The sequence below is a fragment of the Cupressus sempervirens genome, chromosome 5 (assembly GCF_028749045.1).
Source record: "Cupressus sempervirens isolate cs-2001-9-10 chromosome 5, ASM2874904v1, whole genome shotgun sequence".
NCBI lineage: Eukaryota > Viridiplantae > Streptophyta > Pinopsida > Cupressales > Cupressaceae > Cupressus > Cupressus sempervirens.
Genome location: NC_143122.1, coordinates 160327173 through 160352294, shown reverse-complemented (window position 1 = coordinate 160352294; position 25122 = coordinate 160327173). Strand labels below are relative to the sequence as shown.

The 25122-nt window shown below is 35.6% G+C and overlaps 2 protein-coding genes across 5 annotated transcripts in view; one reads left to right on the top strand and one right to left on the bottom strand.

Annotated features, from left to right (window-relative positions):
- The window catches only part of LOC149554924 (uncharacterized), a 76196-nt gene extending 63986 nt beyond the window's left edge, over window positions 1–12210 (top strand). The window contains exon 2 of the mRNA XM_089828933.1: window positions 11950–12210. Coding sequence (XP_089685059.1) covers window positions 11950–11971 — 22 coding nt within the window. The 3' untranslated portion in view covers window positions 11972–12210. The remainder of the gene's footprint in view (window positions 1–11949) is intronic.
- Window positions 1–25122, bottom strand: part of LOC149554923 (beta-galactosidase 1-like) — a 404510-nt gene that overhangs the window by 126296 nt on the left and 253092 nt on the right. The window lies entirely within an intron of this gene.

The window sequence follows — 25122 nt, the reverse complement described above, 5'->3', positions numbered from 1 at the left end:
TCTTCTTGAGTATTTGTGAAGCCAAGTGGTCTACTAATAATCAACTTGTCTTTGGGAACGAAAACTCCCATTGATAGCAATTTTGAGGGTGTGAAATATCACCTGAATTATCGCAGATTGGAGGTGATATTTCAGTCACTTCATTAGGGCAGAAATCTGTGGCCTAAGGCCAATTTTGAAGATCATTAAATTGGAGACTATTAGCATTGAAGAATATTATTGGAGGCATCGATTATTTAAAGAGGAGAACCAGATTTCTATTGAAAAATTTTCTGATGCTAAGTCTGAAGCAACAGGGACACCATTAGAGACTTCTTTTCATTCGCTAGAGCTCATACTTGCATCGATTTTCATTGGAGATTGGGGCGCATCATTCCTAGGGTTATGCTGAATGTGTTAGGAGTTATTGGAGGCTGGGAAGTTGCTTAGATTATTTTATTTCCACACTCCAGATCTGAACAGGGACGACTTCTTCAGAAATTCGTGTCGGTTGCATATGGTCTTCAACTTTCGGAATATTCGCTGCTTCTTTATTGGGAATGCAAGGCGGCTCCTAAAACAGGTTCTTTTGTCATTTTCATGCATGTTAGATGACATTTAGCTGCATAATTAGGGGTACGGCTGTAGGTGATAGTCTGCATCATATTTAATCATTAATTCATATGTATCTGCCAAGAGTCTTGGCTATTTGATATTAATATTGTATTGAAGTATTCATGATAATGGAGATATAAGTAGCTGATTTCAATAGGTACTCTTGCAAACGAAATTGCAAATGATATGATGCATGACAGGTATTTTATAAAATGTCTATTTGCTGTAGCTTGTCTTTGCATACATAATTTCCCATATATTTGCATAAAAATCCAAAAAGAATTGCATATTTGCATGTAGATCAGATTGTGGGCATTGTAGGGGTATTTAAATCAGTCTTAGCATCCATTTCTATCAAGCTACTTCAGACTGAAACACTACATTAGCAAGCTACAAGGTTGCATATAAACTATTTGATGAAATTATAAATAGCAATTAGGGAAAATTGTGGTCAGTTTGAGCAAGGCTCATTACATCACACAAGAAAGAAAAAAGCTTTTGGAACTTGTATTTTTTGCTTGTCCATTAGTTAATGCTTATATTTAAGCCATTTTCCAAACAAGAACTCAAAATCTGTAATAACCCTATTTGGTTATACTTCTAGCAATACTACTTATTCAAACATTTGACATTTCAACAAACACTTGGCAGACAACCCAATTATCACTGAATATATGGTATTTAAAATTCCAAAACATGGTATTAGAAAATGCAACAATTGTTCACAAATTCATTTGACCTTAGCCTTATACATTGCTCAAATAAATATCAAACACTAGTATATAAATCTGCCATGTGAATTTGCACATTTAAATCTGAAACAATAGATGACTCACAACAAATTCTGAATTTATTCATTAACTTAGTATGCTTCAGACAATTCCCGTTTGCAATCACTTTAAAAATTTATCACCAGCAAAATCACAAATGTCCATCCTTGAGAAATCCAAATCAGAAATTACCAGAAATCAAAGTTATAAATTACCACTCTCCAAGATAGAATTGCCCTCTCAGCCACAGTCAATACAATAAGAGAAGATGCTGAATTATTCCAACCAACAATCACTCCTCAACCATAGAGAATACAGTAGAGAAAACCCAACCAATATTCGAAAATATAATTAAATCACTATACTTCAGCAGTGATTCAAAACAATTCTCAAAAACTAATTCACAATACCTCAGCTGTGAATTAAAAACCACCTTTTAGCATCAAAACCCTTATACTTCAACAAGGGCATCAAAATTCAGAACCTCAGAAAAATCCACAAAGGCAACAAAGCAAATAAAATATCCAAGCCTACTTTTCTCAACAAATGAGCTTGTATTTATAACCTTCAAATTCTTTTTTGTTGCCAAAATGTAACTTCACTCAAGAAGCTTCACCACACAACATTAATTAGAAGCTTCCTCTAAATTCTCTCACTTGATTTGGCTTAACTAATTAATAAATGACACTTTTCAATGATAACTCAACTCCCAAATTAAGAGAAATTATAAAGTTAAATTATAACTTTATAATAAGCCATTTGTAAGAATTTGCCTAAAGGCAAGATTAACCCAAGAATTAAGAACTCAAACACAAGCACAACTGTAGACCAAAAATGGATATGATCAATTAATCAGAGTATGTCCGAATACATTGCTCTGTTCATAATGTGATGTTCAAACACACTAGGAGTGCCTGTATATAAAGGCCTCTCAGGAAGCACCTAGAATGTCTCTAGAAACAACCAGAAGATAAGACAACTAAGCACCTTATCCAACATTCTAGATGAATGGATAAGAGTGACAAAGTGTCATATGTGTGTAGAAGATTCCTATGTTGTAGACAACATGTGCTTAAAAGAGGTGCGGACCCCTATGATGTCATCATGACAACTCACAAGAGTGCACATACTCCTAAGTGTCTCACAAATAAAATAAATAAATAATGCATTAACCTAAGTAAACTTAAGTAAGTGTAATAAGTAAATACTTATTTACACCAACACCCCCCCTTAAGTGAAACTTAGGGGAATGCCCTTAAGCTTACAAAATTAGGATGAAGATGCAAAATGGGTCTCAGCTACTAGGCCATGTTAGGTACCCATGTACATAATGAAGATGCAAATCTCTCATAAAGCGGAGAAAGAGGGAAAACCTCATGGGAAAAACCCTCCCCCAAAAAGAGAGATGAAAGAGGATGCATGGATGGATGGAGTAATCAAGACCCCCCTATTACGAGATACATCGAGTATAAACAAGAAAGAAATGTGAGAAGGACAAAACTCCGTAAGAGGAAAAAGTCCCCCCCAAAAAGGAGGAGACAAGGTGGTCCCCCCCCTTAAAAGTAGTGTGCCAATCAGTGAGAAATGCTCCGATGTAGAAGCTGATCCATGACCTTTGAATGATATTCCTTCCCTTTGGAAGAAACAAATGCAAGGGTACCCGTGAGATACATCCCCTATATGGAGAAGAAATCTTTATGATGAATGGTATCATTGAAACCTGTCCAAAAGTCCCTGTGTCGATACGGATGATGGCTTCCTCCAAAACTGCTGAAGAGAAGTGCAAGGAGTGTGGTAGAACTTTCTTCAGGAAAACAATAGTCTTCTCAAATATGAAAGAGATCTCCTGCAGATGTTGTACATAAGAATCCACAATCATGCCAATCTAGAAGAATTGATCATGTAGAGAATGTGCAATAACTGTAGAAGAATCTGCCTCAGCAAAGAGAAGCGATAAATCATCATGAAAGTCTCCCATATCTGTTGTGTGTGACTCCAAGAATAGAGTTGAAATGTCTGGCAAGAAATCATCACCTAGAAGACCATGAGTACCCTGCAGTGCTGAAGTACATGAATCTATCACTGCGGCAAAGGATGGAATATCCGCCTCAAAGAGAAGACGGATGTCATCAATAATGTCTCCCACATTTTCAATGTGAGACTCCATGAAAAGGCCTGCAAGGGCAAAAAGGAAGTCGTCGCATGAAGGTAGAGTAGGAAGACATAAAGTATCCTGCTACACTAAATTTGAAGCATCTGTGGCTAGAACATGATCAGTAGGAGCAACAGGAACTGGAGGTGTGATCTCATCTGAAGAGGAGTCAGCTGTAATTGGAGGAATGAGATCTTTTGGGAATGGAGGAATGTTTGGATCTCCATAGGTCTCCCAAAGATACATCCAATGAACATATGGATCAGTTTCCTTAAGGTCAATAAGTGAATCCAGAATGTCCATATTTGTATATAGAAAGAGAACACGAGTAATGAAGTCAAAAGTCTCAATATCATAGTCAAGTCCTCTCACATATGGTAGTGCATTGTGTTGACTAAGATATTTGATAGCTATTTGACTCCATTCTTGATAGTTGTTTGGGTGCAAATAGATCAAATCATCCTCTTCCATGATGAACTAATTAATGAAACCTCCAAAGAATCAAAGAACCCCCCCTAATGAATGATTTAGGCACTTGGTAGCCACTTGCCAATTTAGGGCCTATTTTTGAAAGTAGTATTTTTGTCCACAAAACCTATAATGAGATTGCAAATCTGGAAAGTAGACAAAAAAAAATGCACTTTCAAAAAAAATGGAACCTGATTTCGAGTCCGGATGAGCTTGTACCAAGCATTTTAAGTGGAAAAATTTGAGATTTTGGAGTTGCAGAAAAATTCAGAAACAAAGATCTCAAACCACCTGCATCAATGTGTAGATCATGAAATCCTACCCCAAAACAAAAAAAATTGCTCTAAAAAAGGAGTCCGTATGAGGAAGATATCGCTGTTGCTGTTATTTTTTCTGAATCACTGTCGCATATTCAAAAAACAAATGGCTCTAGATTTTGCCACAAATGTCCGATTTGGATGAAACAAAATCTGATCTGGGGGTTTTTGGACCTTCTGAATGTGATGCAAATATCAGATTTGCACTAGCAAGCACCAATCTTCACTTGCAAAAAATCTCTCCTATGGTCTTATGGCCAAAAAATTTTGGAAAATAATGCAGATTTGAAAAAAAATAGTAGAGATGTAGATGAAAAAAAAGTAGATCTGAGAATTAAATGTACAGATCTGAAATGATCAATTCCAATGCTGCAAATCGGTCCTTTGGGTGCCGATTTGCAAAAAAGAAAAAATTGTCTCACAATCGACTTTGGCCTAGGGTATGCAACTTTATAGCCCATTTTCACCGAATCAGCGTTCCAGACGCAATGGTGAGGTCAGATCTGATGTTGAAAACTCCCTATTTCTGCGATACTCCAAAGTTGGGTTGCGGTGATGAAGCAAGCAAGTGGTCTCGAAACAACTATGTGATGAGAAAATCTCCAAGAGCTCTGATACCATGTAAGAATTTTCCTAAAGGCAAGATTCACCCAGGAACTAAGAACTCAAACACAAGCACAACTGTAGACCAAAAATGGATATAATCAATTAATCAGAGTATGTCTGAATACATTGCTCTGTTCAGAATGTGATGTTCAAACACACTAGGAGTGCTTGTGTATAAAGGCCTCTCAGGAAGCACCTAGAATGTCTCTAGAAACAACCAGAATATATGACAACTAAGCACCTTATCCAACATTCTAGATGAATGGATAAGAATGACAAAGTGTCATATGTGTGTAGAAGATTCCTATGTTGTAGACAACATGTGCTTAAAAGAGGTGCGGACTCCTATGATGTCATCATGACAACTCACAAGAGTGCACATACTCCTAAGTGTCTTACAAATAACATAACGTAAAATAAATAAATAATGCATTAACTTAAGTAAACTTAAGTAAGTGTAATAAGTAAATACTTATTTACACCAACACTATTTAATAATTAATAATAATTTGGCCACTAAAAATATAATAACTCCCAAAATACTCACCATTTAAATATGTCATCTGAAATAAAAATCATACCTATTATTTCTCCATGTGACCAAATGCACTTTCCAAAAATAGAAAGGGTCCATCTCGATCAACACCAACTTACCACAAATAGTAAGTACACATAACTAAGCCCAAACTAAGTCCAATCTGAGCCAAATGAAGGCCAGCCTGTAGCTTACTAAAATGTTGAAAAGATAAGACCCTCCCAAGCCAAGCCTCTGCCACAGAAGACCCTCTATCCACAATAATTAGCCTATGAGGATCACAATAATAGGCTAATCCCTAAAACTCAGATGCCGACAAAACTGGGGACATATTCCACTCAACCAGGGATGTCTTCTTACCCTCCTACTTCGTAATTGCTTTTAGTAGTTGACCCCTACTTTGTTTTGTCATATAGAAGAAGACTATTATTTTATTATTATTATTATATTTATTTATTTATTTATTTTTGGGGGGAGAGGAGTTGATTTCTAATGTAGTTGGTCAAGCCGTATAGAGAATTCTAACAAATAAATATTAATTAGTTTAGACTAAAAATCTAGTAAAAATCAGTTGGCTACTTGGCAAGTAAACTTAGGGTTGTATTTTGTGATCACACAAGAAAGAGAAAATCTTTTGGAACTTTTATTTTTTGCTTGTCGATTAGTTAATGCTTATATTCGAGCCATTTTCCAAACAAGAACTCAAATTCTCACAAAATTTTCTCCCATCGAATTCCAATTTTATGGATTGTTTGTAACTAAGGCCAAGATTTAAAAACACAAGTGAAATATTACTTCCCATTGTTGACTTCTTAAATAGAATCCCCATATTCTAGATATAGTGACCTCTGTCTTAAGTCCCTAAATCATATCCTAGATCTTCAAGACTATAACTAGTATAGATTAAATGTTCTTTTAAATCAAGTGAAACCCATTTAAACCATATAAATATAATTGCATACTGCTTCGAGGGCATTTAATCCATTTTAGTTACTTTTGTTATTTGTTACCAAAATATGCACTTCTAAACCATGCATGTCTTTGGAAAACCACACATAAGAACAAGATTTCTTGGTAAGAAACTCTAAATTCTTGATTTTCCTGTCTATAAACTATCTAAATTGGCACATCATGTTAAGTTCAGTGTAATGTCCCCTTTCTAGCACTTATAGCAGGATGATGTTGCTAGCCTATTCCCCCTTGGTCCTAAAGGCTAACAAAACATCTAAGAGACTTAAGAGGCCATTTAGCCTAGAATTTCTTAGCTATAGATCATCTAGTAAAAATCAGTTGGCTACTTGGCAAGAAAACTTAGGGTTGTATTTTGTGATCACACAAGAAAGAAAAAAGCTTTTTGAACTTGTATTTTTTGCTTGTCGATTACTTAATGCTTATATTTGAGCCATTTTCCAAATAAGAAATCAAATTCTCACAAAATTTTCTCCCATTGAATTCCAATTTTATGAATTGTCTATAACTAAGGCCAAGATTTAAAAACACAAGTGAAATATTACTTCCCATTGTTGACTTCTTAAATAGAATCCCCGTATTCTAGATATAGTGACCTTTGTCTTAAGTCCCTAAATCATATCCTAGATCTTCAAGACTATAACTAGTATAAATTAAATGTTCTTTTAAATCAAGTGAAACCCATTTAAAACATATAAATACAATTGCATATTGCTTTAAGGGCATTTAAACCATTTTAGTTACTTTTGTTATTTGTTACCAAAATATGCACTTCTAAACCATGCATGTCTTTGGAACACCACACATAAGAACAAGATTTCTTGGTAAGAAACTCTAAATTCTTGATTTTCCCGTCTATAAACTATCTAAATTGGCACATCATGCTATGTTCAGTGTAATGTCCCCTTTCTAGCACTTATAGCAGGATGATGTTGCTAGCCTATTTCCCCTTGGTCCTAAAGGCTAACAAGACATCTAAGGGACTTAAGAGGCCATTTAGCCTAGAATTTTTTAGCTATAGATCATTTTGAGGTGTTTAAAGGTAGTTTTAGGCATAATTACTATTTATAGTAAGCCATTCTAGGCATGATTGGAACATCCAATAGCAGTGACATGTCAATAGTAAATCTTTAACATCAACATAAGGTTTATTTATCATTGATATGAACATATTATGTATTCATAAAAATATATTAATAAAGTTTAATTTGAATATTTAACTTTATTAATGCTAAACTATAACTATGCAAGAAATGTTAAATTAAATGGTCCCCTTTATTTTATAGCAGATCAGAGACATAAGTCGTAAAAGGGTGTAATCCCGCTTGGACAAAGTGGGTGTATCAGCACTCTTTAGAGTGTTATATATGAAATTTATGAAATATTGGAGTTCTTTGAAGATTTGTGAGGACAAAACCCTCAAGAATGACATTGTTTTCACTATTGTAAGATATATTTAGGGGAATTATTGATTTTTTTCATTCAAAAAACTCATTGGGCTTACAAATTCTTAGATTTTCCAATAGAGAAGGGAAGATTTGGAGAATATAGTTAGAGCAGATTTAAAGGCAATAGTGGTAGAAAATATCAAAAGACAAAAGAAAAGATTTAAGAATTTTCTACAATGACATGTTACAATGTCGCGCTATAGTGTCATGTTACAATACCATTACTATAGTGTCTTTCTATAGTACCCCTGCTACCGTGACACTAGTACATGTTATGCCTTGCGCCAATATTATTCTAGACCATTCGGTTAGTTTAGCCTTATTTCTGTCTTCCATTCCTCACTTGGACTGTTTTTGGTTAAGTTTACATTTTGCTTCTACATATTGAAGTTTGGAAAATGCCTTAACATGTAAAGATTAGGCCAGATTTTGTCTTAGGATTCCTTCTAGGGTTGAATGAAATGAAGCCCAAAGACTTTGAGTTAGTAGAAAACCTCCATGGTTAGTAAATCCTAATGTTCGAAGCCCATTGAAATCCCACATCATTTTGATCTCGAGGAGAAAAAGAGTGCTCATGGGAATAAGAATGATTCCTTGATCATAAATGAATATGAAAATCATGAGAAATGACCAGGAAAAGTGCAAAAGTGGGGTTATAATTTTTTTTTGAAATTTCCAAAAGAGATATTTTTTTAGGCACTTAGCCTTCAAAGTTGAAATTTTGAAAATTGTTGATGTCGTGCATTGGTTTCAAATTGTGAAACTTCTAGATTGACATTTTCATGAACTAACGCCAAGGTTAAGAAATCTTGCAAATGGAACTAAAGGGAAAGTGAGAGTTCTCAATTTTATGTGCTGATATAAAGGAAGGTGAGATTACACCAAGGTAAGCCCTAGCTGGGGACATTACATTGATACCTCTTGAAGTCCTAATTTAAGATGAAAATATGTAAGGTTCATTATAATGTGAATTAATTTATTCTATAGGTGGAATGAGGTAAGTCAAGGATGTGGATGAAGATGCAATTAATGTGAAGATGGCTTTGCTTTTTCATGCAATTTTTTAGTATCTCAATGTGGAGGAGTCATTCTTCTATGACATTGAAAAGAAAGTTCAAAATCCTGCAAGTTGTGAAATAGGCTTATGGCAATTGCTCAAGGATCCGATAGAGATATAGGATCATCTAAACAAAGTAAAATTGCAAGTGAATGTTAATATTACTACCCTTTGGAGAATGCCATATAAAATCAAGGAGCAATTTCAAGACTTCAAAAATCCAAGAAAGCATAAGGAGAATGCTGATTTTGAATGAAATATTCTAAGAGGAAATTCTTGAACATGCACTTTATTGTTAAAAAGGAATGAAAATGTCTAAAATTCAAAAAAAATGTAATGCAAGTTCTTATTTGCTCCTGTAGGTAAGGTATGTGCAAAGGTCTTGTCTTGTAATCAAAGTGGATGCAAGTATTGCCTTCTAGTGGAAGTAGGTGTAGGATAATGTTTTTAATCCTAGAAGGCTTCTAGATGGTAAATCTTTCCCTTGAAGAGGATTAATCCTCGCCATTGATTTGAAATGTAAAAAATATAAAATGGGCTTGGTCTCTCCATATTTTTTAAGAAGGATTTTCAGATTTGTTGTTGTTATGTTATCAAAATAAATGCAAACTTCCCATTGGTTTGGTGGAAAATTGTCTCTTGTGAGTTGCATAGTTGTACCTTCTTCATATTTTATTTCAATTAAATGCATGAATGTTATCTTGTTTGAATGTGATGTATTTCTTATGTTCATACCATTTGTGACTTGTCGATGTGGGTCACAGTGCATGGTCAATCAAACTTATGAAATTTACTTCGATTACTAAGTTGTTTATTATTTTTTCATGTTAATGAATGTAACAGATGCTTATTGATTTGAATTTTTTTTATAACCCTACAAGCAAGAATTGGTAGGGTGTAGTTGAGTTTACTTAGCGAATCCCATCCCCTTTTTGAAATCCAACAAATCACAACAAAGCCACCATGCTCATCCAAGCATAGTCAAGACTAGTGATTAGGAACCTAGGGGATCTTTCACTTGATCAATTCTGATATCATTTGAGAATCCTTATTCAAGAGAGAATAAGAATGAGCATACATTTCTAGTTGGTTTCCTCCATCCCTTATTGACTCCATATAATAAATGGAAGAATATATCAATGAAATTCATTACATGATTGTCCAATGGACAGGATAAGGACTACATATATGCGGTGGTCGATAGATTGACAAAATTTGCAAGTTTCTTTGTTCTTGCAGCCAACTACACAACAACCCAAGTGGCTGACTTGTTCTTCAAGGAGGTCTTTAGGTTACATGGACTACCCAAGAACATTGTGAGTGATTGAGATAGAAAGTTCTTCGGTCTATTCTAGTAGGAACTTTTTTGATTAAGTGGCATGGAACTCACTCTAAATACTAGCTATATCCTGCAAATCGATGGCCAAACAAAGATAGTGAACAAGTGGGTAGAGAGTTATTTGTGAAATCATGTGTCAAGACAATAAAAGGCTTGCATTAGATGGTTATATATGTATGAGCATTGCTACAATATCACTAACCACATGACTATGACTCCATTTATGGCACTATATGGGTGTACAACCCCAAAATCTACATATTTACTCTTTGGGGACAACAAGGTGCCTAAGAAAAAGGATTTGTTGCAAGAGAGTAAGGACATTCTAAGAGCGTTTCAAAGGAGAACATCCAGAAGGCACAACAATAGAAAAGGCTATATGTTGATGAACATAGAGTTGAGCACGGTTTTGAGATTGGTGATATGGTTTATTTGAGACTCCAACCTTATAGACAATTTTCTTTCAAGAAGAGTGGTTTTAAGATAATTTTAATCACAATTTTGTGATCCTTTTAGAGTTACTTGCACATTGAGGAGGTGGTCTATGAGCTAGAGCTGCCAACCAGCAATATGGTGCATATTGTATTTCATGTCTCCAAACTCAAAGACAATTTAGGCCATAATATAGTATCATCAATAGAGTTCCCACCCCTAGATGAGAAGGGGACACTGATACTGGTTCTAGAGGCTACCATTGATACTTGGGAGATGACACTTTAGAAAAGAATGATCAAGAAATATTTAGTTAAGTTGAACAACTTCCTAGTTGAGGATGCTACATGGGAGAATGATTAGATCTTGCATTATTAGAGATGATATTTCTTGATGACAACCAATTTTGGGAAGGGGGACTATAATGTCCCCTTTCTAGCACTTATCTTATGATTATGTCATATATTAGGATTATGTCATTAGCATATTTCCCCTTGGTCCCATAGGCTAAGCAGAACATTTAAGAGACTAAGAGGCCATTTGGCCTAGACAATTTTTGTTGTGAATCATTTCAGGGTGCTTAGAGGAGTTTTGGGAGTACTTAATATTTATACTAAGTCATCCTTGGCATGACTGGGACCTTTAGTGGCATTGACATGTGGATGGTAAATGTTTAATATCAACAAATGATTTATTGCATTGATATTACTAATAATGTTAAATTTTAATATTTAACTTTAATAATGCTAAACTATAGTTACGTGGGAAATATTTTCATGAAATGGTCCTTTCTATTTATAACACATCAGAGACATAAGTTGTTAAAGTGTGTAATGTGTATTTGTCCCACATTGGCAAAGTCAGTGTATAAGCTCTTGTGTGACTACTATAAAAGAGGTGCAGGAGTTCTATTTCAACATGCTTGTAAAATATATGTTGATGAAATATTAGAGTAGTTTTTCAATAGTTCGTGATGAGGAAAACCCTCACAAATTGTAAGGGACTGCCTAGATTTTTATGTTTTTTCTTTTCATTTTGTTTAATGAACACTAAAGTATAGTTGATCTTTTTTGTTTCTTTAAGCTTGTATTGTATGATTATCAATAATAGAGATATAACACTTATGCACTAGTATAGAGAAAGTAAAATTTGATAGAACATATTGTTAAAGATGATTAGATTTATTGCAGATCTGAACTGTATATGTTTTTTAAATTCTTTGACTCTTGAATGATATGTTTGTCTGCTATTTATTCTTGCAGGTTGGAATCAGAATATGGATAATCTTATTCTTATCAAATGTAGGAATGATGCATAAACAATATTGAGAAATACTGGTTATTGTTTTCACAAATCTGGATCTGAGTATATTGGTTGACCTCCAAGAGGCTTTTACTAATTGATTTTGGTGTTCCTCTTGGTCAATTGGATCTGCTATATGAGTACATGTCTCCACAAAGTGGAGTCATGTTTGCTCGTTGCATGCCCTTTCTATTGTGCCATCTTATTATCCGTTTGGTGCCTGATCAACAATCTGTATAGATAATGGAATCAGATTCAATCTGATTATAATCTCTACATAAATGATTATTTGATCTGAATATAATCACTAATGATCATTGCTCAATCAGCATTATATGTGGAACATGAAATAATGATAATCTGTAAATGCAGATTGCCATTATACTTGGAGCTATATGATATTTCAATCTGGTATGAGGATGATAATCAATCTTCAATGAGAACAAGAATGATGATGTTATTTTAAACAATTTATATATATATATAGTTACATCCCAATTTTTGACCTAATTTTAAATTTATTTATAGCGTTAGATTGAATGGATTTTCTTTCATAATCATGTGAAGAAGGTAATTAAATATATCCGTTGTATTCATTATGTTAACTGTTTAATGAAGATGGTCGTTATCCATTTTTTGTCATGTGATGTTTACAAATTGCTTGATTTTGGAATTATGGTTAATAATTTTTTTTATTATCTATATTAAGTGTTATTCTGAAATTATTATGGAACTTGTTATTATCGTGGAAATATTGCAATGGTGATTGCAGGAGAAGATGAAGGGGGGAAGCATTGCTAAACAGGATCAACGGAATGAGATACTAGCTTAATCCAATTATCAAGTTGACAGGTACGACCTTTAATTGCCTTGGTAAGGACCTAGTGACTTGAACATCAGGATACAATCCATGGAACTGCATGAGCTATTAAATAAACATTTAAAACATTAATTATTTTTTTAATTAAAAATAATACATACCTCAAATGGTTTTGATTGATTTTTCCACCACATCATTATAATGTATACCTATGTACATACACATAGATATAGGAATAAAGGTGACACCATAATATTATTTAAATAAATAATATGATGCCACCTCATTAGTACATCTACATGCAAGAAGATAGATATATATTATAATTAATCTTGATTTATAACCTTCAAATATTTTTTCCATATTTATTCAATTTCTCGCTAAACCCGAAATGCACATTTGGCATATCTTTGGCGATCAAGAGCCAAGTCTCTTCTTGGTAAGTTACAGTTTCTTGGAAGCCAAAGAGACTTTCGAATACCTTTTTATTATGAAGTCAAGAGAGACGGAGGATATAAAACTTATCACCCAACTTCCTTTCGATATCATTTCCAATTCTTTTCATGTCATCTGATACTGCATTTGTCACACTATATCCCTCCAATACATCACCCGATAACTACTGCAATTTCCTTACAATGTTTTGCCTTTTTATTTGATATTCTGCTGAAGATGTGATTAATAATCACACTAAGTTTGCACCTCAAGATTTATTCTGAGGAAGAACTGATCATTAGTGTCCACCAAGACTCCGTTTTATTCCAGAATTTACGAGGTTATGTGGTGTCCATATTCCAAGCATTTCAATATGTTTTATTATTATATATCACTGCATTCCGATTTACTATAGCAGTAAGATATAGTTTTGTATCATGATGCAAATCATCTTGCTTAAATATCATCAGTTAGACTTTCTCTAAGATAGATCTATTTATGATAAATAAAAGCTAAGTATCCATGACATGCTATCATATTTTATTTATGCCACCGAAAGTCAGAATCAAATGATATTTATTCTGCAAGTCTTAAAGATTACATTTCTCAGATCATAAATTGTGATAAGTTGGAAACATATAATATATTTATCAGTTGAGGATCAACAAACATAGCTGATTGCTCTAAGATTTGAACCTAGGATTCACCGGTTGTATAGCCATGGAAAAGGTGAAGAGGTGAGATGGAATCTGCAATAACATGGAAATAAAAGTCAGATATAAAAAATCTAAATTAATTTCATTTAATAGCTCATGCTTGTTCATACCATTGTTCTTTGTCGTTAAGTCGAGCGGTGGTGATCAGGTCATTGAACCCATCAGAAAACCTTGGCCAAGGTCGTTTAAGGCATGTTTGTCATCTATGATCACTTGATGTCATTAGAGCCAGTTATTCAGACATGTCCATCCATAACTATACGGACATTCTAAACACCAGAATGCTCAGGTGGTTGGTCTAAAAGTATTCCAAACCTGATCCCAAGGTAGGGAGGGTCTTTCTATTCAATAGATTGTGTGAGGATAAATATGGTCTGAGGTTGGGAGGTTAAGCCTAAGTCAATGCTTCTCCTCTTTTCGAAAGTCGAGGCTTGAACAACCAATTTAAGACTCATCGGATACTTCTCGTATGTTCTTTCTTTTTCATATTATGCATTTAATTTACTTATATGCATGGAAAGATAGTAAATCATTATTTCAGTTATTTTAGTTGAATGTTATTATAGTTATTTTTGTTAATTTTTTTTATAGTTATTACAATTGATCATTGTTGTAGTTATTTCAGTTGAATGTTATCATAGTTATTTCTATTAATCATTTTTACAATTATTACAGTTGATCATTGTTACAATTATTTTAGTTGAGCTTTGTTATCTCCGTTAATCATTGGTAGTTAAAAGCAATTAATGTCTTATGAAAAGGAATTCAATATATTTGTTCAATAAATAGTTGAGGAAAACTCTTTTTAGATCGCCTTTATTTTTGTTATGAAAATCCCTTTGTTACATATGGTATTAGAGCATTGGGTTCGACATTGAACCTAGGGCACACTACTTTCCAGTAAACCTGAAAATTCTTAGAATAAATGTACAAGATGCAAGTACGAAAAACACATCTCAAGAAGGCACGACATCCCATCTTGTACTTAATTAAGAGCATGCCAAACTTCAACTACACGTGTTGTTCCATACCTCAAGACAATGAAAACCTAAAATAGGTTTTGCAACGAATGAAGAAGGAAAGAATCAAGTGGACTCCTGCTAGTAAAGCAGCATATTGAAACAAACTAATTCAAAACTATAACGCTCGTTAGGGAAATTCTCTTATGCACTTCTATAGATCCTGGATGGTGCAGGATATGTACAAATCTGAATCAAAACTGAATGCTGAGAAGCAAAATTTAGATTCCAGAATGTAAACATTCTCAAAAGAGAAAATTTTTGAAAATAAAGGCTGTTATAAATGCAACAAAAGTATTTGTTGATGCGAGTTTTGTGTCACTACATAACATATTAGTAATTGGATGCTTGATACAGAATATCAAATACACAATTCCTCTCTTGAAAAGTTATCTCTCATGGGACATGAGTATAACTCCAATGTTCCTTACACCGTTGGATACTCGCTCAATTTTATCAATGTGATTTGCTGGTAATCACATAGGCGGCCTTACGTTTTCTTGTTTGAGAAAAATTTGGATCTTGGTGAGAAAATGGAGATGGTGGTTCGGTGTGAATGCTAGATGATGTTGATGGCGCGATGATGGCAATGTAGGGTGAATGGCGATGGAAGGTGAGAATGCCGATGTTTTGGTTTACTTCTCTAACTAACCTCTTCTAAGCATGAAATTTGGCTGCTCAACTACTCCTACTCCTAAGAACGGAAGGTTAGCAGATGGACGGGGATCGAATCTAATGAAGGCTAACCAGCGGCCCTACCTCCATAGATGCAACGCTTCAAAGGAAAGTAAACTAGATCACCACACAAAGCCTCCCAACCAGCCGCTAGGATGCTAGTGGCCTAGTGTTGACCCCTATCAAACATCTACCAAAGCTACCATGCAACAATCCATTTTATTTTACTCTTACTCTAACAACTTGAAATGAAATTGCTTCAACTTGAAAAAAAAATTTAACTATGTGGAAGTAGAAAACATGCAATAACACCCAATGTTCTTAGTCAACATGCAATGAAAAAGAGAGCACTTTGGTATTATTTTCGCAACAATTTCTCCAACCCCCCCCTTTACAAATGAGAGCCAATGGCCTTATATAGAGGTCCAAAATACAATGGACGGTAGAGATCAAAACAAGATCGACGATCCAGATTGGATCCAAAAACCCTAATTAGGGTTGCCACCCCATCGGCCAATGAGAAGATGCCACCTCATCAATGGACCAATGAAAAAAAGTGCAAAAGTGGCAACCAATGAGAAGGCACCAAAATGGTGGCCAATCAGAAACAAACACTTGTCCTATTCTAGAAGAAAGAGAAAGTTTCCACTTGGGCTTACATAAGATGATCTTCTAATATAATTCTTCCTTTTTCTTTTGTTCTTTTAGCTAAGGCAATGAACTTAGCTAGCCTTTCGTTAACTTCTTCCATAGGAGGACAAGGTGTGTGCTTCGCTCGGAGTTCTGCTGACTTTGCCACGCTGTTTGCTGCTTGTAGTATCCTTTCGTGATCCTTCTCATATTCCTTTGCAAACCCAATAAAAGCATTGAGTGAGGAAAGGGTGTTCAGATGTTTCCTTTTGACGCCAGCCTTTCCTAACTCATCCAATCTCGATCCAAATCCTGTCTCACTGACATCCTCCTCTCTAATACCCTCAAAATCAAGCGCCACCCCAACGTCGCTCATCATGGTCGAAATGGAAGTGTCGACGCTTGGGCCGTGTTGTGCAATCTCATCATGAATTTCTTCAAGTGTTCTGAATCTGGTAGTCAATGCGACATACCAAGATTCAACTATGCTCAATCCTCTCTCATCAACCAACCGGGCTCTTTCCAAATATGCCTCCGGTAGCCTAATGAACGCCTGCAGCCTAGGAATAACCAAATCCTTGATGGGAAGAAAATTCTTCCATTCCTCTTCAAATAATCTGAATTTGTTTCTAACAGTCACCAATGACTGGAATGTTGAGATGAAGGAGGGCAAGAAATTTCGCCCATCTTGGATTGTATCATAGATTCAACCCCTTACTTCATGTAACTGAGCTGATACCTCTTCTGAATTGCTCCCGCTGTCTTGAGGAAGGGCTGCCTGATGCAGCTGTTGGATTGGTTGGCAATCTCTCCAATATTTGTTTTCAGCCTCCAACTTTACTATCTTTTCGTTTGCCTTCCTCAATCTTTCTCTGATTGATGCTATGCCTTCCTGAACCTCCTCACATTCCATATCATCTGTATTTCTTCCCAAATTATGTTCTACTATTTCGTACTCCTGGGCTGCAATCTCATCCGCTGCCTTATTGACTGTTGGTATAGCAATCTGAACCCTTCGGTGACCATCACTGTCGCTTCTGATTACCCTTGCCACCGTATTTGCCATCTGTTTTTTGTTCTCGCTATCATCCTTTTCTATTAGTCCTTGGATATCATCAACTGCGTGAGCCATTACCACCTCGCCTCTCGGCATAAGCATTTGCCTTAACCATAGTGGTGCAGTGCATCTCCCCAAATCCGGATTCGGTTCGACCAACAAAGCATCACCAACGGCCTTAGACGCCTGACTTATCTCTTCAATATCAATCGGCCCATCTTCTTCTCTACTAGTTTCTGCCATATTTCCTTGCTGGTTCTCCAAGAGAGGGGAGTACTCCGTACTTTCACTGTAGCCACTTGATTCCGAATCAGAGCTCACCTCCACTGCAGCCCCTTTTTCACTTGAATTGACCTCTTGGCTTCTAGCCTTAGTTATACTTTCCCTTGACGGCGCTACCCACTGTCTCTTGGCTGGAGGTTCCAAACGTTCTTGGCTTTTCTCTACCTCCAAAGCCTTCTTCTTGCTATTTCTAACTGTCTCCGATTGCCGGCCACTTCCTTCACCCTTCTGTCCGATTGATTCTACTAGACCTTCCTTCGGTTTCATCATCTCATAAGTAAGGAGAACCTTTTGTCTTTGTAGCTTTCTCAACTTGGCATTATACCACGACTCGGTATGCAAATCTACTGTCCTTGTGACTACCTCCAAGGAAGGATCCTGATGATCGTCCCAATCCACTGGATTCAACTCTGTTCCAACTACTGTCTCATAGTCTTCTCTCAACACACTACGATCATCCTCCAATTGATCGGGAATATCAAGGCCTCTCCATCTGATATCTCTCATCATGTTCACCGACAATCTCGAGAAAGCTAGCTTTCTCACGTGAAAATCATCCTTTGCATTGGCCCAAAAGTCCTCTATAGTGGGAACATGCTTAAATTCACTTTCATGAGATGCCTTGATAAGACCAACAGGGTCGAATCCTTGCCTTGCTCTGTACCATCCTAGATGATACCACTCCAATTCCTTTTCCGTAGCCTCAAAGGCGGCCCGATTTGGGCAACTATCATTGCCAATTATAATTGAGAAGGAAACGCCTGTTTTCCCCTCATTCCTCATTACTCTATCATAGTGCTCAAGCTGCCTAGCCAATTCCATCAAAACTATCTTGTCGGGCGGGTATCTTGGAAGCCTCTTGGGACAAATTGTACTCCCTGCCACTCTAATGTATGTGAATTGCGGGAATTGGATGAACCAACTCCCAAACTTCTTAATCCTTGCTTCTGCTTCTGATGAAAGTCTCTTAGCAGGCGCCCCTTGTAATACCCTTACTGTCTTCATGGCGAATGCATCGCAAAACATCTTGTAATCCTTGTTATTGTGCAAATGAAGCTGCGAATAGCATTCATGCACCAAATATTGCCCCGGCCCATTACCAATCTCTCCTAAGGCCCTAAGTCCCGGACTCTCATACAATCTAGCAATTAAGTAAAACAGATAGGATCCCATGTAGAATTGCCTTTGGTTTTGAACTGTTCTAAGTTGCAACTCTAAATTTTCACTTATGATCCTAGCCCAATCAAATTTTCCTTTTCCCTTTTCAATTTCATCAATGAAGAAGTACATCCAGTTTTCGAATTGCAAAGCTTGAGCTAGGCCCATGATCCGGCTGAGAAGAACAATGAGATCGCCATATTCCGGCTTGAAATCTGCCACTGTAAGCCTTGTTGATTTGTTAACTCCTTTCCTTCCTTCGTGTATCCAATTCCGCTTTAGATGTGAGAAGTAGGCCTCCTGGTTACCTTGAAATGATTTGGCCGTCTGATCCACCATTACAACTGTCATGCCCTTGCTCTGAGGAATATTAAATGTCTCTTCAATTGCTTGTTCGCCAATGTTGGCCAACACTCTCTTCCCTTCGCCAAAAATGATGGATTTACTGTCTAGATCAAATCTGGATGCACACTCCATAATCAATTCCGGACAAGGCAAAGTAGGAGGAAAAGCTGCTGCATGTACAATTCCGCTCTTGTATATCCTCTTTGCCAAGGGGGATTGTCCTTCCTTTAGTCTGTCCCTCATCCGTATCATGTCCACTGTAGCGATATTAGTATCGGTTATTTTCTTCATTTTCGAGAAGAAGGAAGTTTTGGACGTCATATCCTCTTTGTCTTTCTTAGCGTTTGCCCGCTTGGGATTCTTACTTGCACTATCATCCTCCATGCTCGTCGCCCTATTACGGGATGGTAGAGTGGTGGACCAAAAGGCAAGAAGAACCAAGTAGTGCAATTCTTAGAAAAGAGCGAAAGAATGGATGTCAGCTTAAGCACTCCTTGCAACTCTAGATGATGACTTTCACCTTAACTAATAATCTTACAGCAACTTTTCGGAACCCGGGATATGACATCAAAGAATTACAAATCCCTTTGCAAATTAGAAAACAAAGCCTCTAAGCTTATCCAACACTTGCCTTCTATGCAAAAATCAAACTTTCATATGTATCTCTTCTCCCAACAAAATTGCCCAAATCTGATATAAAAATTGCAGCCCCTCTAGAAAATCAGAATTTTGTCTTCCACAAATTTCGGCCCCCACAACATTCGGCTAAGCATGACAAAAAAATCTGCCCTTCCACAAAATTCGCCCAAGCAAAGAAGGAGCAAAATCTGTAAATTCTGCCACCTAGGGCACAAATCGCAGCCCACAAAGTGGAGCAAAAATCCCCAAAAACGCAAAAAATCTGGCCCTTAGACAAATCGCCCAACAATGGCAATGGAGAAATTGCCCAAAAATCGCCAAAAAACTGCCTTCCACCAATTTCGCCCAAGTCTGGAAATCTGCCCTTGCTTCAAATTCGCCCAAGCATGAGGAGCAAATGAATTGATGAAAATGAAATGGGAGGGGACTCCCTTTATAGCAGCTTTCACCTTCCTCCCAGGCCGGCCGACTTGGTCCTATAGAGGAAAAATAAAACAAAATTAAAGCTAAGTTAGTGGCCCACTTTAAATACTTTGCCAAAAATTTAATTTTCTAAAATGAAAACTGCACTTTTAATTTACTAATTAACCACAAATTGCAAAACGAAATTGAATGGTGCCTTGGGGATGCTAAAAATTTCTATTTAATGAGGGTTTGCTAATTAATACATCCTTGAAGTTGAATTTTGGCTAACCAAAAGCCATTTCTTAATATTAATTTACCAATTTCATTAAATACCAAAAGCTTTCAAGGCAAATTTAATCTATTAAAGCCAATTTTTGCAATTTTCCTCTAAATCGATTTTGCTAAATAATTAAAATTTTATGACAAAAAAATAAAATTGCCTCTAGAGTAAAAATCGATTTTGCAATTTAACTTCATCTTACAAAATTAAATTCTATTTCACCAAAAAAAATAAGATTTTCCAAGAACCTAAGTCTAACGGAAAATTTCCTTATTTGAAAATTATTCAAATTTACAATTAAATCCAAATTTTCAAAAGAAATCGTCTCAGTACAAAATTCACAATCTTATCCTGCCAAGTTGAAATCAATTTTGAACTTATTCGGCCTAAGGATAGAACTGATAGCTCTGGAAAATCAAGTTGAAACCGGGTGAAAAATACATCTAACCTTCTCCACTGGCCCTAAAGGCGATTAAAAAGGGGGTCCCCAAGATTTTGGGGCGATGTGTGAAAACCTCACAACAGTATTAAATTTGATTAAATAAATTAGTTTATTCATGTGTTATATCCACTCATAAGACTCTTTTGATTTGTTATAGGCATGCTTTAAAAAAAAAAAAATTTTTACAACAAATTGACATAAATTTTTTGTAATTTTCAGGTTAAACTAGTAAACAAATAAAATGAGCAGCAATGAGAACATTGTAGGTCATGACATGGTTCATGAAAATAACACACAATCATCCACTGATTTATTACTTTAGATTTTGCAAGAAACGCAATTGAAGTTGGATAATATGGAAAAAAGAATGGATGAGATGGCAGCCCAGATGGGGCAGAACCAAGAGGAAATGCAATCCTTGCCTCCTCCCAGAACGGAGGCAGAAGGCTCTGAACACAACAAGAAAATCTCACAAGCTTCACCCACTCAAATCGAAAAACAAAAGAAACAAGAAATCGTGAGTCATCTGTCCGTAAATATTAAGATCAAACCACCCAAATTTGCTGGTTCTGAATTCGGAGAGGATGCAAAGGCTTGGTTAATCAAAATGGAACAGTACTTTGAAATTAGGAACTTTTCAGAAACCTCCAAAGGAGTTTGGAGAATATACCACTTTACTGGAGAAGCTACTACATGGTGGAGAAACACCAAGGTTGAGCTAAACATTAAAACCACTGAGATTACCTAGGAAAAATTTGTAACCATTTTTAGGAACCGTTGGTTACCCCAAACCTTTTATGACCAAAAGTTGTTGGATTTCCAAAATCTTAAGCAAGGAGATATGAATGTACATAAGTACTCAGAGAAATTTACCTGATTATTGAAGTATGTACCACCATACCAACAAGATAGGAATTTGAAAGTGAGGAAATTCATTATGGGTTTGAATAATAGATTAGGAGTAGTTAATGTTCTCACTCCTCGAACCATGGAAGAAGCTTTAGAGAAGGTTGTGCGACAGGAATATAAAATCAAGAGCGATGACTATATTCAGGATAATAAAAGAAAACAAAATTGGAATACAGAAAGTAAAGATACTAGATCTCAAAAGAAATAGTTTAGGGATTATAAATTTAACAAACTAGAATCAAAAGGGAATGGAATCAAGGATTTTAAAATTAATTTCAATACAAGTAAGAATAATCAGGGCAATGAAAAAAAGGGACCACCTTCAAAATGTTTCAATTGTGGAGGAGATCATTATGCTAATAAATGCCCTGTCAAGACCAACCCAAATCAGCCACACCGACCACCCCCTCCACAACAACAGCATGTTTATCAGCAAAGGATCCACACAACCCTTAACAATAGACAAGCAGAACAATAGATAGGCCTGATTGAAACTCTGGGTAAGATCTACAGAAACCTCGTTTCTATTTTAATTGATACTAGAGCTTCTGAATGTTTTATATCGCCTAAACTATTAAGTAGATTTCCAAAGAGATCTAGTTTTATGGAAAAACCATGGACAGTCGAGTATGCAAACCAGTCAAGGGCTAAGGTAGAGTAGTGTCTGTTTGAGGCTCAGGTTGATTTTCCAAATTTCTCCACTGAATTGAATCTATATATAGCACCTCTTGGGTCTTATAACATTATTATAGGCATTAATTGGCTCAATGAGCATAAGGCCAAGGTTGATTGTTTTGCTAAAATTGTAGATTGTTTGGATGACCAAGGCAAACCTGCAAGCATGAAAGGGATTAAACATGAAATTAAATCAAAATAGATATCGACCATGCAACTCAAGAAATGTGGCTAGAGATTTTTGCGGTAAGAGTTGAAGATATGAGAGATCCTATAAACACCACATATGGAGATGACTACATTTTTGAAGATGAAGAAATCAAAGAAAAGTTAAAGGAATCTTTCGAAGAAAAGTATCCCTACCTAAAGAATTATCAAGATATGTTTCCCGAAGAACTCCTCGGTTTACCTCCATCTCGAGTCTTTGATTTTACTATAGATTTGTTACCAGGAGTAGAACCCATCTCTCGACCACCTTATCGAATGACCACCACAAAATTAATGGAGTTGTAAATACAATTGCAGGATATGTTAAATAAGAAACTGATTCGGCCCAATGTTTCACCATGGGGAGTCCTAATATTGTTTGTTAGGAAGAAGGAAAGAACTATGAGACTATGCATAGATTATAGAATGCTCAATAAGGTTACTATCAAGAACTGGTACCCACTTCATAAAATTAATGACCTTTTTGATCAAATGAAAGGTGCTACAGTCTAAGTCACAAGGTTCGAGTTCGAGTTCGAATTCGTCAACTATAAAATTCGGATGAAGTTTGACAAGGGCAAAAATTCAAAAAAAATTCGACATTAAATTCGCCTTATATAAATTTAATATTTTAAAAATATAAATAATATATCTATAAAAATATCAAATAGATTAACATTTATAAAATATAAACCATAAGAAATCATTCTATGTAAAGAAACACAATTCATAACTCTTAAAACTTTATAAATAATTTATTTAATATAAATGATTTGTAATAAACTTAAAAATATTCGTAACTTTTATAAGTCAAAAAAACTAATAAAATATTTATATTTTTAAATTTTATATACTCTTAATTCACTATCGTTAAACTTAAAATTACTAAGTTTTTTATTGATTTTTAATTTCCTATCGTAAAACTTAAAAGTACTTAGTTTTTATAGACTTCGATTAAATCTCTTAAAGACTTGAACAGAATCGATGCTACTACGCAGGATGAAGCGACGTGAAACGTTACCAACGGATTGATGAATTTGATGCTTGAACTCGCTCCTTTCACGACGCAGATGGGAAAACGTGTTGAAAAAAGAACAATTGCTGCAATTTTTTTTTGCCCTAGTTGCTAGTTTCAGCGACTGAACAAGCTACGGCTTCAAGCTTCTTTTTATTGGTAGGTTAACCCTCCATTGAACCAGCAGATTGAAAAACCTAAGGAAACGCTTTAGAAAAATACTTGGTGAAAAAACGACCCGATTGCCATGCGAATTTGATACGCATTTTTGACGAATTTTCTACTGCTTTAAGATGTTCGCTGAATTTCAAACTTCAAGCCAGAAGTGCGGCGAACCTTGTGACATAGGCTACAGTATTTTCAAAGATTGATTTGAGGTCAGGATATCATCAGCTACTTATTAAAAGAAGAAGATATTCACAAAACTGGATTCAAAATTAGGTATGGGCATTATGAATTCATAGTGTCACCTTTTGGGTTAACCAATGCTCCAACAACTTTTATGAACTTAATCAATAGCATATTCCAAGATTGTCTACATAAGTTTGTACTATTCTTTATAGATGATATTCTAATCTATTCAAAGAACGCGAAAGAACATTAAGAACATCTGGAAAAAGTCTTGCAAAGGCTAAGAGAACATAAATTATACGGAAAATTGTCTAAGTGCGCTTTTTATCAAAAGGAAATTCAGTATTTATGACACATTATATTAGCTCAGGGAATAGTTGTAGATCTGTCAAAAATCAAGGCAATTAAGGAATGGCCTATACCTAAAAATGTGACAGAAGTCAGAAGTTTCATGGGATTGGCAGGGTTGTATAGAAAGTTTGTCAAAAATTTCTCCAAGATAGCTTACCTGATCACATCACTTCAGAGAAAGGGAAGGAAGTGTGTATGGATTGAAAAATGTCAATTAGCTTTTGAATGCTTGAAAGAAAGTTAACTACAACACCCATACTAAGAGTACCTGATCCAAAAAAGAAATTCATCGTTATATCTGATATATCAGGAGGAGTAGGAGGTGTGCTAATGCAAGATGAGCAGGTAATTGCATACGAGTCTAGGAAATTGAAGAATTACAAGTAGAATTACACCCCTCATGATTTGGAATTAGTAGCTATTGTACATGCTCTTCAAATGTGGAGACATTACTTGATTGGACAACCTGTTGATCTTTGATTCGACCACCACGGTCTAAAATACATTTTTACCCAACCCAACCTTAATGCTAGACAAAGGAGATGGCTAGAATTTCTAGTAGATTATGAGTTTGACATTAATTACATCAAGGGCAATGAAAAAAAAGTGGTAGATGCCTTAGCAGAAGGAGACACATTTCCGCAATGGCTATTATAAATTTCAGATTCTACAACATCTAGAGCATGATGAATTTTATGCAAAGATTAGCCAAACTCTCATCA